Below are 16,750 nucleotides of genomic sequence, written 5' to 3'. Positions count from 1 at the left end.
TGGTAGATTCTGAACCACCATAAGAACTGCTTTTGGTGAGTCCTGACCTTCAACATATTCCTGATTTTCATTTCCTTCTGTATACTTTCCAACTAGTCTCCTAGCTCCTTCCTTCCACAGCCTTCCACAGCAACAGTCAGGATGATGTTTCTAAAATGTAAATCAGAACCTACCACTCCCCTACCTCTAGACTTCAGTTCCTCTTTAGTGCACTTAGAATAAAATCCAAACTTCTTCCTATGCCTCACAAGACCTTCTATGGTCCAGCTCTCTTTCTGATCTCATTTCCTGCTAGCCTTCCTCTTGTAGTCGCTGTGCTCCACCACAGACCCTCCCTCAACTGGCCAGTAAGGCAGGCCTGGCCCGGCCATGAGTATTTGCTTTGCTATTCCTTCTGCTGGGAATGCTGTTCCCCAAACCACTGCCCAGCTACTTCCTCCTCATTGTTTGGCCTTTGCTGTAATGGCCACCTCCTCACTCAGCCTCACTCTGTTGTTAGGACATCTAACATTGCCCCTAACTATACCACTCTCCATCACATGGTGTTATTTTCTTCATAGCATTTACCACCAGCTATTAATACATTATATTGCTTACAGATTTGATTTGGAGTTTGTCATGTTTCCCAACATTAGAATATACTTTCATGGAATATAGGAATTTTGTCTTGTTTTCCCCACTCCAGTACCTAGATCAGCAAATGGCCAGTCATCAGTGTTTAACAAAACATTTGTTGGATGAACAAATGAATGAATTGTGTCTGAATTTTTGTCTCATTTCCAAGCAACCTCTCTCCCTCTGTTTCTCCCCAATCCTATTACTCAACTATTCTCTGAAAAATTTTTTCTCTATTATAATCAAACTGATTTCCTTGTAAACCTGCAAGGACAAAACTTACTCTTGACTAGGAGCCTTTTAAAATTTTCTCTTTGACCAAACACCCACCCTATGCCTCTCTAACTATTTAGGTTGTATCACTGTGTTAGAGTATGAGTCACATTCAGTTTCCATGGAATCACTTCTCACAGCTTTCATTGACTGCCCTTTCTTCAAATTATGGAAAGTGACCCTTACATTTTATGTAATCTAAATACTCATATATAATCCATATTGTCTTTAATTATTTCTACATCATAGTACCTGGCACTGTATCTAGGCACTTGAGAGAGAGAGAGAGAGAGAAAGAGAGAGAAAGTGTATGTGTGTGTGTGTTTGAAGGGTAGGGCAGTGGCTCCTCATTATTTGCAAATTCTGCATTTGCAAATTCTGCATTTGCAAATTTTCTACTCACAGAAATTTATTTACGACCCGAAAATCAATACTTGTGTCACTTTTGTGGTCATTTGTGAATATAACGTGGAATGGTGAAAAACTAGTCACCCAAGGTTCACGTTACTGGCTGAGATGGAGCAAGGCAGCACTGTGCCTTGTTGTTGTAGCTTTCATGCAGTAAACTAGTGTCCTGTTTGTGGTCTATTTAGTGGTACGTTTTTGTGTTTTGTGCTTTTTGTTGGTGATTTCACTGTTTGAAATGGCCCTGAGTGTAGTGTTGAAGCTCTGTCTGGTGTTCCTAACCACACATAGACTGTGATGTGCCCTACAGATAAAATACCTATGTGTTAGATAAGCTTCCTTCAGGCATGAGTTACGGTGCTGTTGGCTGTTAGGTCAATGTCAATGAATCAATAGTATATGTTAACTATAAGGTGTCTTTAAATAGAAATACACATAAAACAAGATTATATAATGGCTGGTTAATGAAAATGTGACCAGAGGCTCACAGGAACCTAACTCTATATTTCCCCTAGGAACAGTAATTTCACATTTCCTAAGTCAGTGTTCTGTTCATGAAAATTTTAGAGAACATAATTACTGTGAATAACAAGAATTCACTATATGTTGTGTGAGTGTATATATATAGGCATTAGCCTCATTTGGGAGTTTAGGAGACAAAGACATCAAGACTTACTGAAATTAAAAAGTTTGTCCAAGGCTAGGTGCGGTGGCTCAGGCCTGTAATCCCAGCACTTTAGGAGGCCAAGGTGGGTGGATCACCTGAGGTCAGGAGTTCAAGACCAGCCTGGCCAACCTGGTGAAAGCCTGTCTTGACTAAAAATACAAAAACTATTTGGCCATGGTAGCAAGCGCCTGTGATCCCAGCTACTCGGGAGGCTGAGACAGGATATTCGATTGAACCTGGGATGTGGAGGTTGCAGTGAGCTGAGATCATGCCATTGCACTCCAGCCTGGGTGATAGAGCAAGTCTCCATTAAAAAAAAAAAAAAAGAAAGAAAGAAAAAAGAGAGAAGAAGAAGTTTGTCTAAGATCATTTACCAAACTGCTAAATAAATGATAGACCTGAAATCTGTCTGCCACATTCCGAAGTCTTTTGGCTTTTCATTTACCACCCCAGTGGCTTTTCTTTGTTTTAATTAGCTATTGAGCTGTGATTATTACAGGATACTTCTACACACACACACACACACACACACACACACAAAGAGTCATGCACCTCATAAAGATGTGGGTCAATGACAGGCCACATGTGTGATGCTGGTCTCTTAAGATTATACCATGTTTTTACTGTACCTTTTCTATGTTTAGATATGTTTAGATACACAAATACTTGCCATTGTGTTACAGTTGCTTACAGTATTCAGTAAAGTAGCATGGTATATAGGATTCTAACCTAGGTACCATATAGCCTGGGTATATAGTAGGCTGTCCCATCTGGGTTTGTGTAAATACACTCTATGATGTTTACACAATGATGAAATCTCGTAAGGAATGTGTGACTGTGTATATCTGTATTTGTATGCATGGCTATATGTATGTGTGTGTATATACATATGTATATGTGTAAAATATAAGTGGAATATGCTGAGTTGAATGAAAAACTATATACAGAAAAGTCAAATGAAGATAATTTTAAAACAGCTTGCTTCATAAACCTAGGTTAGTATTTACTTACAGTCATCACAAACTACAAAACAGAAGTAAAAATACCTCTTTGTTTAGGAACAATGTGTACAAACTTCATCTTCCTTATCATGGAAATGTAAGTCTGACAGGTGGCCAAACCCTAAAAATTCAAAGCTATAAAAATGCTACCATGACCTGGGCTTGTTTCCTGGCCTGTGGATGTACATCTTAAACTTGCCTGGCATTTATCTGAGCTGAACTCACACCTGCACATGGTATACAGTTAGGCATGTTTGGGTCTGATTTCCTAAAGAACTATAACCTTTCTAATCAGTTACGCATTTACATATACAGAGATGACAGGAGAAATTAGATCCTGAAATCTGTGCGTAACAGGTTCACATGGATGAATTCACTGACTTTGTGGTCTAAAGTGATTTATATATACACACAATATACTGATACATATGTGTGTATAAATATATACATATACATTAAGACATATTTTTACATACTTCCTGATTTGTTTTCATCACTTAAATATTTTTGGAACCTTCAAAGCACCTTGATGAACACAGTTTGAAAACGCTGTGGTTTTTTTTTTTTTTCTTCTTCTTCTTCTTCTTGTGTTCTTCTTTTCTAAGTAGATTGTATGAGCTCCTTAAGGGTAAGAATGATATCTTTTGTGCTTCTGTATTTGCAAATAGATCTTAGCTTAGTACTAAAATATAGAGAAGTCTCTTACCACTGATAATCCAGTTTTGTTCAGATGGTTGATAATGAGCTACATTAAAGCAAAGATTTCTGCAGCATTGTGTTTAGAATTAAATAGTGTAATGGAAGGATGTCACCTGGTTGTGGGGAGCAAGAGTCTCCATGCATAAAATAGATGTGTTTTTTTTTAAATATGGTTATCTCTTGATACTTCTTTTTCCCTTGAAAATGAGAGCCATTCATGAGGCTTAACTTAATACTTCTGAACTTTCAAAAAGCTTCCAGGGATAAGGTTGAGAGAGGGGCTTCCAACATTGAGTCAAGACAAAATAACGTTTTATGTCTGCTTCAAGGCCATAGTACGAACACTGAACAGTGTTACAGAAAGGGACTAAGGGATCCTTAAAAGTTGTGTCATTATTGAGCTGAAAGAACTAATAGGTATGAGCTTTGAATTCTGAAATCACTCTTATTTCAGTATTTTGTGATATTTTATATTCTTTTAATTAAATGGCTACATGTCCAGTGACTTTAATGATCCTATCTTGAGGAGCTATGCCTTTCCCAAATCAAAGTATCAAAATTGATCTATTTTTCAGCAGTTTGCAGTATAGCTGAGTTTCATTGTGCAGATAAAATTGGATTAACCACATGACCCCACCTGTGGCTTTGCTTCAGTCACTTCTCCACCTGTGCAAAGGACATCTGCATTCAAAGATGGTGACCCAATGGCTTTGTCCTTCCAGGGTTCAGTACAAGTATCTACATTTTAAAAAATAAACCCCTCTCAGAATTTGTTTAGCACATTCCCAGCCCCAGAAGAATGCACATGCAGGAGAAGGATTCCAGCCTTTCCAGCCTCACACTCATGCTTATTTTTCAGTGGAGATTATTGAAAACAGTAATTCTTTCTTGCTTCAGGAAAAGCTGTCAGAGGAAGAGAGAAAACATAAGGAAGCTTTGGAAGATCTTCACATGGTGGTTGATGAGGATTCGAGGAGTGAAAGCAGCAGTACAGATGAGGGGAAAGAAAAGACCAAATTGCTATTAGAGAGATTGAAAGCTCTGGAGGTAAGAAATGAAGCAATTTTTACACTCTTCAAGAAAAATAAGTGTTCTGCTTCTTTTATTGGCACTGGTTTTCAGTGAGTATAAATCTTCCCTTTTCAGTTCCCCCACACTAATACGATCTATCATTTCCTACTGAGATTTGCCTACGATGAACAAAAAGCACTGAAAGGCTCTTGACTTTATGTTGTTTTAAAAGGAGTACATAGGGCAGTAATTGATTTTAACTTGAATTCAGCCCTCAAACTGGATTAGTTCCTAAAATTGCAAGCTCCTTGAGGTAAGGGGCTATGTGATATTTTACTTTGTTTTCGTGAGTAACTGGTAAAATAAATGAATGAATGAATGAATGAATGAATGAATGAATGAATGAATGAATGAATGACTAAGCAAAATATTTAATAGTATGTAAAGATGATTGGACACACACAGAGACATTTTAAGCAGTATAGTCATATCTTTAAAAAAATATGCAGGAATTAAACGTGTAAAGCATCTAACAGTGGAACTGAAACTGGCTAAGGAGACTTAAGGAGATTTTTGGAGCACTGACATTCTCCAGATACCTCTAGATCAGTATATGATAACACTAGTCTGTTACTTAGTGGCATTTGACATTATTTCAAGTGTTAATTCATGAATTTTACAGCAGTCATGAAAGACCATTCCAGTTACTAGTTCTTGATTGAAATGTTGCATGCTTAAAGACTCAGCAAAGATTTTTTTTTTCTATTAGTTCATTTACCTCCTTTCGATAAGCTTATAAAGGGCCTTCACCCAACATCTAAAAACACAGTTCTACCATAGAGTCTACAGAATCCTGAAAACTCTACTAGCATAAACGAATAAGATCTGGAGGCTGGGCACGGTGGCTCACGTCTGTAATCCCAGCACTTTGAGAGGCCGAGGCAGGCAGATCATGAGGTCAGGAAATCGAGACTATCCTGGCTAACATGGTGAAACCCCATCTCTACTAAAAATACAAAAAATTAGCTAGGCTTGGTGGTGGGTGCCTGTAGTCCCAGCTAGTACAGAGGCTGAGGCAAGAGAATGGCGTGCACCTGGGAGGCGGAGCTTGCAGTGAGCAGAGATTTTGTGCCACTACACTCTCCAAAAAAAAAAAGAAAAAAAAAGAAGACCTGGAGGGGTCTTGTTTTCTATGCTTGGTTTCTGCAATGCTACCTCAATCTACCACATTGTCTATAATGAGCATATCCATTTTACACTAATTTCCTTGGTGATAATAAAGCAGAATGGTGAGATGACGCACTTTGAAGCCCAGTTCTTGGGATTCGGTTTGAATCCCTGTTCAACTACTTTCTAGCTTTGAAACCATCAAAGTTACTTAGGCTCCCCATGCCTCTGTTCCCTCAGCCAAAAGCATGGGGACAGTAATAGTAACTAGCTTTACAGGGAAATAATGAGGATTACATGAGTGATTATTTTTTAAATGATGCCTGGTGCATAGTCTCTTTTATTCATCCACACTAAACCGACTCCTCTTCCTTAATTTTGTTCCTACTTATCTGGGCACAATGATTAATCATATAAGGACTGTGAATGAAAGAGTTTGGCTACTCCACACAGGTGTGACCAAAGGCAGACAGGTAAGCCAGTAGCTTCAAGCACAGAGCAGAAGAAATATCAACTAAAGTAATCACTAGTAACTCCCTCTGGGCAAAGAGCTAGGAATCAGCCTTGTCTCCTCAAGGGTTCTCATTCTTTCATCATTTTTTGAAGATAGTCACTATAAAAGATAGGAAAGCCTTCTCAAGGGAAACTGAGGTTCCTATTTCAGTTGTAAGAAACTCATAGCTTTGTCTTGAGGTTGAATTAAATAGACTCACAATAGGGAAGAGTCGATATTACCATTTCTTACTCCCAGAGAACCGTGTAGTTAAATCGTTAGTTTTTGTTTATGACTACAGAGAAAATTAATCTTAGTTCATGACATTGTTAGAGACAAAAATGAAAAGGACGTTTTACTTCATTAAGCTAAGAGGTCTTTAAAAAACGTATTTCCACACCAGTTAGAATGGTGATCATTAAAAAGTCAGGAAACAACAGGTGCTGGAGAGGATGTGGAGAAATAGGAACACTTTTACACTGTTGGTGGGACTGTAAACTAGTTCAACCATTGTGGAACAGTGTGGCAGTTCCTCAAGGATCTAGAACTAGAAATATCATTTGACCCAGCCATCCCATTACTGGGTATATACCCAAAGGATTATAAATCATGCCGCTATAAAGACACATGCACACGTATGTTTATTGCAGCACTATTCACAATAGCAAAGACTTGGAACCAACCCAAATGTCCATCAGTGACAGACTGGGTTAAGAAAACGTGACACATACACACCATGGAATACTATGCAGCCATAAAAAAGGATGAGTTCGTGTCCTTTGTAGGGACATGGATGCAGCTGGAAACCATCATTCTCAGCAAACTATTGCAAGAACAGGAAACCAAACACTGCATATTCTCACTCATAAGTGGGAATTGAACAATGAGAACACTTGGACACAGGAAGGGGAACATCAAACACCAGGGCCTGTTGTGGGGTGTGGGGAGGAGGGAGGGATAGCATTAGGAGATATACCTAATGTAAATGACAAGTTAATGGGTGCAGCACACCAACATGGCACATGTATACATATGTAACAAACCTGCACGTTGTGCACATGTACCCTAGAACATAAAGTATAATAAAAAAAATGTATTTGACAGCAAATGTTTCTTAAACTGTAGTGAGTAAAAGAGAAGCAGTATCCTTTTTCGTTACGTAGAGTTCTTTACACTTCAGGCAACAACTCTTGATTCCAGCATTAGTTGAATGCAATAGATAATATCTGTAAGTGCCATTAAGCCCCGCTATTTTCTTTCATAAAACTATTTTATTTTTTAAATTTCCTATAGTCATAGTGTCTCTGCTTGTTTCCTAAAATTCATTGTTCAGTATTAAATGAACTTTCTCCTTGCCTTCACATCTTACTATCTTCTACTTGAACAAGATTATTTCATTTTATAACAAAATATGTAAAATAAGAAATACAAATATATGTTTGTAAATATATATAAATATATCTTCTTATATAATATATAGATGTCTTTTTGTCATACATGTAATTCAATTTTCATATGAATTTTATATGCTACTTTTTTTTATTTTAAAATATTTTCTCCATATTCTCAGTGTCTAGGATCTTTGCATGAGTTAAACATTGTTGTGGGAAAATAGAGAACTGATTTTGACAGACTGCAGTCAGAGCTGGTCACAGATCCCGTGTGGATTTTTATGCTTTAACGAAATACTCCCTTGGAAGATTGCAAGGGAATTAATTATAATGTGTCAAAAATCACTTTGGCAAAATTTGATATACAAGATTCAAAAAGAAAAAAATAGAGAATATTTTCCATCAGTGTATTTTTGGAAGGCAGCTAGGCTCACCAGTATACCACCAGCACCCCATCAGCGTATTTTTGAAATGACCGTATTTGTATACCCTAATCTCTTGGCTCCTGGTGTTGTAGATCACAGAAAGGAATGATTTTCAGGCTGGTGGAAAACAGTCTTCTTTAATTCCTCCTCCCCCAACAGGTTCCAAGAAGGTGTAGAAAATGAAATACAGATATGACTTCTATATTACGTTCTTTATTACTGTGACAACGATATTCAAAAACAACTTGAGGAGCCCTTGACTGAGAAAATTGAGTTAATATTGTCTAAGCGAAACACCCCACAGCCACAACCCCTGGATTATTCCGTCTTGTCACCATATCTGGGGCAAGTTCCTACTCATTCATCAATCAATTCCTCTTTCTTCTCCACGCACCAACCTCCTGTGAAACAGCACTCCCTTTACTTGATTTTTCCCAAATCCAACCCTAGGAAGGATATGGGGTTGTGGCAGAACATTCTGGAGGCTAAGGGCCTTCAACTCTGTCTTTTGATAGTTCTGTTTCCTCCCAGTCCTCTGGTTGCAAGGTATTTCTCAGTAGCCTTTCTCCTCAGTTTCCAGATCCCGCCTTAGAACGTGGCCAGCTCTGTCCCACTTACTCTCCTCTCCTTCAGCCACCTTCTCCCACAGCCAGGTTCTGTCTGTCTTTTAATTTGCGGAGCTGTCTAGATCTCTGCATGCCACGTCATGGGCTCATCCCATACCATCCCCATGCTCGGCAAAATATTGTGCTAATTAAGACCTTTACCTTTCTAAAAACGCCTCCAGTGCCAACAGTCAAAGTTATAAAAATTATAATTATACACACTCTCTCTTGTCAGCCTTATTTTCTGTACTGAATACATTGGTTTCAGCTGTTGCCAGCTCTTCATGGTGAAGAGTAGACCGTTTACCCTCACTACCCAGCCACGGCTTCCTCTGGGCTTAAATTCTAATTTGTGTTTAGGGTCCTGGTGCCTGGAGGAGAAATAATTTGGTGTATATTGGTGTCATAGGGCACACATGGGCAATCTGGATGCCACTTGCACATTTTATGTAACTTCTTAGTGCGTGAGTGTAGCATTTTCTATGTTTTTTAAAACTTCGGGTTTTCAAGGCTGCTATTTCAGAGACTGCTTACTTGACTTAGAACAAAGCTCACCATTCTCAACAACACTGCCATGTCTCAGGTCCCTTCTGTGAAAGGATCACTCCTTTCTCCCATGCCACCAGAGGCCACTGATTCAAGGAATCTTCCCAGACCTGCCCTCCAGTATTCACTGGCTTCATCTGGAGTCTTCCCTGTTCTCTACTCCTGGGCATTTGCCCCAATCGGGTCCCAGATTTGCTCGTGGCATGTTCCTTGAAAGACATGATTTGTTTGTCTGCAGTCCCCGCTCCTGACACTCCCACGGGGCCCTTCTCTCCACTCAGGGACCAACTGCACACCTGACTAAAAGTGAAGCTGGACGTTCCCTTGACTCACTCCCACCTCCCACTGCATCTCTGATTCTCAGCTTCTAACCATGGGGAGAACAGGCCCGCCACCACCTGAGAGTCCTAAGCCTAAAAGCATGTGCTGATGACTTAGCTAGATAGCCTCAAGGTTGAAAGAACTTGGCCACTTATAGGAATTATTTATTTTGTGCAGAAAAATATGACAATTAAATGTGTTAAGGTGAATAACAGGTTTTTCTACTCAATTATACCTTTCCATGAAAGGATGACAATTAAAGTGTTGTGCATAAGCATTTCGTTAATCAGTAATTCCTATTTAAAATGAGGTAGTTTAAAATAGACAAACCTGGCTGTGCATCACAATTACATGTAGAACTCATAGTGGATAGATATATATTAAATATCTTCTATGTACCAAACACTGTTCTTTGCAGAGAGATTAGATCAGTTTTCTTGGTCCCCCAGTGGGCAGACACAGGAAGCATATACTTATCAAATAATAAGTAAGTAAACAAACAGGCAACTATATGCCTGTAAGTAAGAAAAGTTGGTTGAGGTAGTAGTAGAGAAAGTGCGAACTAGGGGTAGGAGAGATATTTACTTAAGAAGAGCTCTGACATCAGCCATTTGGGTGTAATGTAAATAATAAAAAGGAGACAGCTGTGTGAAGATCGAGGCAGAACATTCCAAGAGGAGGCAGCTGCAAAGGTGAAAGGCCACCTGAAGGTGCTGGAAAGCTTGGCAAGTGCAAGAAACAGAAATAAGAAGTGTGTCCTGGGACACAAGGTACAAAATTTAAAAAACGGAAGAAGATGAGTTCAGAGAGGTAGACAAGGGCCAGACCCGCTTAACCCATATAGGCCATGGTCACAATAAAGACTCTAAAAGTGATCTAAATGTAAAAGGAAGACATTTAGAGAATTTTAAACTGGGAAGGAGCAGTGATGTGACTTCTCATTTATGAAGACAAATTCTTCTGCTTTGTGGGCTAATAGTGGGACATAGGAGGGGCAGGGAGACCAGGTAGAAGGTATTTTTTTGTTGTTTTTAGATTCAGACAAACAATATTAGTAGACTGGTCTAGGGTAGGTGCCTAGGACTAATAGGGAATGATAATCATACCATATTAATTTCATTGGACTGGAGGTAATGGGAATAATAAACATGTTGGCAAGCCTTCCTATAGGGCTTACTATGTCCCAAACACTGTTCTGATTACCATTTATGTTTATATATGCTATTTCCATCGTCATAACCCTGTGGGATAGGGTAGTATAGGGACCAGCGGGAGCTCTTGGCTCCCTAAAGGTTCACAGAAAATCACTGACATGAGGCCAACTGATTGATAGGAGAAAAGGCATACACATTTATTTTCAATGTTTATACATAGGAGCCTTCAGAATGGTGACTCAAAGTTGCAGGAGAAATTGTCCATTTTTATGCTTATGTTCAACAGAGTATAGAGAGCCATGTAGAAAGATGACTGTACAAAAGAAGAGAGTGATGTAATGGTAATAGACTGAGTGGGGAAACCCTGTGAGGCCTGCCTGTCTAGATTCTTCTTGGCCTCTGCTTGCAGCATTCTTTCCTTCTGAGTGTGGGGCCAAACCTCCTCTAGAATAGGGGTCTTATGATCTGTAGCAGAAGGCAGATCAGATAATTTCCTTATGGCCAGATTTTACATAGAAAAGCAGAAGGAAAATTAGAGTAATTTTTTTTTAGGTTTAATGACTAGTTTTATGGTTTCTTTGGCCTGTCTGGGAGAAGAGGGATTCTAGTTTCTATGGCTAGGCTGGGGGAGAATGGTGCTGGGAGACAGGAGGACAAGAAGTCAGAGAAAAACTTTCGCTTCTGAGGCTTTCATTTGGGGATACTGTTTCCTGACTCCCAACAGTAGTTATCACTATTATCCCCATTGTACAGATGAGGAAACTGAGCCCCCCAAAAATGTTGGATATTTTGCCCAAGATCATGTAGCCAGTGAGAGAGTCAGAATTTGAACTCCCAATGTGTGGCTCCACTATACTATACTAGTAAGAAATGATCAAAGAATATATTTCAGAAGTAAGATTAGGAAATACAGATCAATTGGGTGTGGAATATAAGGAAAAGTGAGAAGTCAAGGATAACCTCTAGTTTTTTGGTTTTAGCAACTGAGTATGAGGTTGTACCAAATTCCTGAGAGAGGCAAGTCTTGGAGGAAAGGTGACTTAGCAAAATTAGCATGCAATTGTCTGTTGGTTTTTGCCCATGTTAAGTTGAGATGCCTATTAAGCATTCAAGTGGTGATGTTCTATAGGCAGGTGGAAATACAAAGTTCAGGTCAGGGCTAGAGATATGGATTTGAGAGTCATCAGCATACAGATGACACTCAGCCTCATGGGACTAACTAAAGTCCCATCAGAAGTAACTGTAAATGGACAAGAAGAGGGCAGAGGATAGAGTTCAGAGGTTTCCCATTTTTTGAGGTCTGGCTGAGGAAAAGGAGCCAGCACCTGAGCCTGGGGAGAGTATCTGGTGTGGTAGGAGGAAAATGGAAGGTGAAGTGTTGTAGGAGCCTAAAGAAGAAAGTGCTCCAAGGGTATCCTTGCCGAGTACTGCTAACAGCACAAGCAAGATGGAGCACAGAATCCATCCTCGGCTCTGGCAAGGCATGGTCAGCTATGACTTGCGTAACAACAGTTTCTGATGGGAGTGGGCGGGGAGGAAAACATGTGGAGACATGTATAGACAGGTCTGAAGTGGGCCAGACATGGAGAGGGTCAAAACTGAGGAGAGACAGGGTACAAGAGAAACTCTTCAAAAGCTGATGGTATGGCATGTTAGTGTACCAATGGCCATGGTCTAGTGGAGAGGATGAAATTGATGATGCAGGAGAGAGAAGTAGGAATGCAAGAATGAGATGGGCAAGCAGGCTAGGGGGATGAAACCAGAGAAGAAATAGAGTTTTTTAAAAACTCAGATGTCTAGAATGTAACCCAGGAAATCCCAGCTCTTTAAGTCTACAGTGGAAACTGACCATCTGTATTTTTCTAAACCTCTATGGATTATTCAGGTACACAACCAGGATTGAGAACCACAGAAACTGCTTTTAGAGTGATATTTAAAGCTATCAAAACAACTTAGGTCCAGTTCTTTACTAAACCCAACAAGCTTTCACTGGTCTTTTTAAAAATTATACATTAGTAATTTATAGTTAGATATATTTATGGCATGCAAAGTGATGTTACGATTCATAATACAACATGTAATAATTACATCAAGCTAGTTAACATATCCATCACCTCATACTTAACATTTTTTGTGGCGAGAAGGTTTGAAATGGACTCTTAGCAATTTTGAAATGTATAATACTCTATTATCAACAGATTTTGTACCCTTTGACCACAGTCTCTGCATTCTTGCACCCTCATAGTCTCTGTAGCCACAATTCTACTCTGTGCTTTCATTGATCTTATGTGGCCAAAAAACATTTGAAAAAGGCCGGGCGCGGTGGCTCAAGCCTGTAATCCCAGCACTTTGGGAGGCCGAGATGGGCGGATCACGAGGTCAGGAGATCAAGACCACCCTGGCTAACACGGTGAAACCCCGTCTCTACTAAGAATTACAAAAAACTAGCCGGGCAGGGTGGTGGGTGCCTGTAGTCCCAGTAAACCCAGGAGGCAGAGCTTGCAGTGAGCTGAGATCCGGGCACTGCACTCCAGCCTGGGCGACAGAGGGAGACTCCGTCTCAAAAAAAAAAAAAAAAAAAAAAAAAACTTTGAAAAAAAAGCTCATCATCACTGGTCATCAGAGAAGTGCATATCAAAACCACAATGAGATATCATCTCAAGCCAGTTAGAATGGCAATCATTAAAAAGTCAGGAAACAACAGGTACTGGCAAGGATGTGAGAAACAGGAACACTTTACACTGTTGGTGGGAGTACATATTAGTTCAACCATTGTGGAAGACAGTGTGGCGATTCCTCAAGGATCTAGAAGCAGAAATACCGTATGACCCAGCAATCCCATTACTGGGTATATACCCAAAGGATTATAAATCATGCTACTATAAAGACACATGCACATGTATGTTTACTGCAGCACTATTCACAGTAGCAAAGAGTTGGAACCAGCCCAAATGCCCATCAACGATAAACTGGATAAATAAAATGTGGCACATGTACACCATGGAATACTATGCAGCCATAAAAAGGAATGAGTTCATGTCCTTTCAGAGACATGGATGAAGCTGATCTTAACCAACTTGTAATCTAACCTTTCTGTGCCCCTGCCTCCTTACTTTCCCTGGCTCTTCAGACTTAGATCCAGAGGCCCTTCCCACATGTGCCCAGTGCCATAAGCCCAAAAGCCTGGGGAAAGGTCATCATCCAAAGTGCCCTTCAGTGGCTTCATGTCACCTTTGAGGGCTCCCCTGACATGACCACGGATATGTCCAAGTTTGACTTTGTCTCCTTGCTAGTAAGAGGAACGGGCTATTTTCTTTCCCTTTCTAATTGGCTTTAAGTTCTTACCTTGTTCTTCTTACTTTTATCCTCTCCTATCTTAAGACAATGTAAAAGAAATTAAAAAGTTATAAGGCAGCATGCCAGTGGTATTCTGAATAGAAATTCATAATTGTTTCCTTCTAATCTTTAGGTTCTATGACAGTTTGCTGACAGGTAATACCAGACAACCCTGTCTTAAAGTATCTGGCATTTATCTTTCTCTTGATTGTTTTACATCCACTTGTGGGTCACCTAGCAACATCACTAAGCTAAGATTGGAGATAAAAACTACTCTTTGGTAAAGGGGCTTGAAGTTTTTTAAAAAATTCCATTTTATGTCATTATGTAACTTTGTACTAGCAATTTTCTGATTATAAAAGTAGTAATTAGTCACATTACAGAAAATTGGAAAAATCGTAACAAAATAATTGTAATTACACTAATCAGAAATGGTTGCAATTGGCATTTCAGCATGTATATTTCTAGTCTTTTTGTTATTGTTGTACCTAATCAAATTAGGATATCATGAAATATCACTGCGTACAGTTAAGTAGCCTGCTGTTGCATACAGTATATCAAAACTGTTTCTCTACATTATTCAATACTTTTCAAAAATATGATGCAATGGCTATGTAGAAATTTATCCAATGGATACTGAGTGCCATTTATTTAATCCTCACTGTTGGCTACTTAGCTTGTTCACAGTCTTTCACTATTACAATGTTCTTATGAGCATCCTGGTGCCTAAGTCTTTATACGTATATATTGCAATAGAATATTTAAAGCATACCATTCTCTTTTAAAGCAGTCATGCCCATTGACAGTTAGATTTCTTATTTAAGAACCAAAATCAAGAATCTCAAAAATGAAGCTGATGGAGGCAGCACAGTTAGGCAAAGAGTACCCAACCCACACACTCCAAGGGGCCACCACTGTCACTCAGTATAGGATGCAATATTGAGAGGGTCCATGGACTGCTGAAACAATTTCAAAGATCTAAAATCTTGGGAAAACTTTATAATGCGGGAAATCTTACTCTTCTTTCAAGAGTGATTACTCTTTCAGTTGCAAGTCATAGAGACACTACTCAGACTGACTTAACCAGAAGGAAGGATGGTTATATAACTGGACAGTCAGCTGTAACAAGGCATGATGAATACAAGGGTTCAGACAATGTCAGAAAGCTTTCTCCATCTCTCAGCTCTGCTTTAATTTGAGCTAGTTCCTCTCTCAGGCAGGCCTTTTCCATGTGATGGCACCGAATCAGCAGCACCGTGCAAAAGCCATGTCTCTTTCCTAGTCATCCCATCAAACCTCCTACACTCCAGAGAGAGGGATCTCACTGGCTTGGTTTCAGTTGTAGGCCCACCTCTTGGCCTCTGGAGGGTAGAGCATTTCAACCAGCAGTTCCATCAGTTCCATCAAAGATTTGGCAAAATTCTTGTGTTTTAGTTATTTAAATGTCAGAATTACTTTAATACCACCCAGAAATAATGTTTCTGCTTAGATACTGTGTTTTTTTCCCTTCTGTGCCATATTGTCTCTTTTTCTCTTCTCTCTCTCTCTGTCTGCCTGTCTCTCTTCTCTCTCCCACACCTTCCTCTCCCTCCTTTGGCATTTCTAGGCCTGGCCTCCTGCTGGATGCTGGAGTTACAAAGAGATACAGAGCATCTTTTCTGTCATTGTTGGAAGGAAGACAAAAATATAGTAATTGAAAATATACTAATTAATTAAGGCAATAAAGATAAAGCACATTAAAATTTTAGAAAAATGTAAGGTTATGTACAAGGCTTAGTGGAGCACCAAGACAGAAGTATCTAACAATTAGTTTTGGAGAAAGCAAAGAGATAAAGAAGTGGCATTTGAACTGTGATTCTTTGAGGCTTTATGCCAGTTCTCCAGGCAAAGATGGTAAAATAAAGAGCAAGGGAATTGCCCAGACAAAAGCAGAAAAGCCTGAAACAGCCTCAAGGAGCCCTCAGAACATGGACCTGTCTGGGACTGGGGCACCTATGGCCAGAGATAAGGCCGAATGGCTCGGCCTTTTTATATGTGCAAGTGCCATGTATTTAATCCTCACCATTGGTTACTTAGCTTGTTCACACTCTTTGGATGGATAGGTAGTGCATGGAACTACCTATCTATCCAACACATCAATATTAAGAGCTAACAACGTTTATGTTTAAAACTCATGCAGTTGCATTGGCAAGCCTCTAGTCAGTTTAAAGGTGTTCTTAACTAATAGCCCCATTCACTTTCCACACTGAAGCTCCTCGTGGTGCTTCAGCCCATCTATAGAGCATCAAATCACATGCCCAAACAAACACGCCAAGTGATGCTGCAAACCATCCTGAGCTATGGAGAGAATATTTATGACTTTAAAGTGAATGCCCCCAGTGACTTCAGAAGAAACTCAGTAGAAAAATACGTGCATTCCATAAATTGAAGTTCTGCCATCATCAAAAGCCTTTGATCAGTGCTCGTTTTCTTTCGGCCTGTCTCTCACTATTGATGTGAGGAAGCTATACTTGTCTGCAATTTAGGTTTCTTAGTAATAGGCAGCCGAAGATTCCTCTTACCTTGGGTTTTGTTAGCATCTCCATTGCTGTTTTACAGCAGCCCTTTTGGCCTTCCAACTCCTGGAAGCTTGTTCAATCAA

At 39.6% G+C, this 16,750-nt stretch overlaps 1 protein-coding gene across 1 annotated transcript in view; it reads left to right on the top strand.

The window, feature by feature from the left end:
* Positions 1 to 16,750, top strand: part of NCKAP5 (NCK associated protein 5) — an 836,097-nt gene that overhangs the window by 534,429 nt on the left and 284,918 nt on the right. Inside the window, exon 6 of the mRNA XM_023195916.1 lies at positions 4,558 to 4,707. Within this exon, the coding sequence (XP_023051684.1) occupies positions 4,558 to 4,707 (150 nt within the window). The remainder of the gene's footprint in view (positions 1 to 4,557; positions 4,708 to 16,750) is intronic.

The sequence above is a fragment of the Piliocolobus tephrosceles genome, chromosome 11 (assembly GCF_002776525.5).
Source record: "Piliocolobus tephrosceles isolate RC106 chromosome 11, ASM277652v3, whole genome shotgun sequence".
Taxonomy (NCBI): Eukaryota; Metazoa; Chordata; class Mammalia; order Primates; family Cercopithecidae; genus Piliocolobus; species Piliocolobus tephrosceles.
Note: the sequence above shows the minus strand (reverse complement) of the source record. Positions and strands in the feature narration are given on the sequence as shown.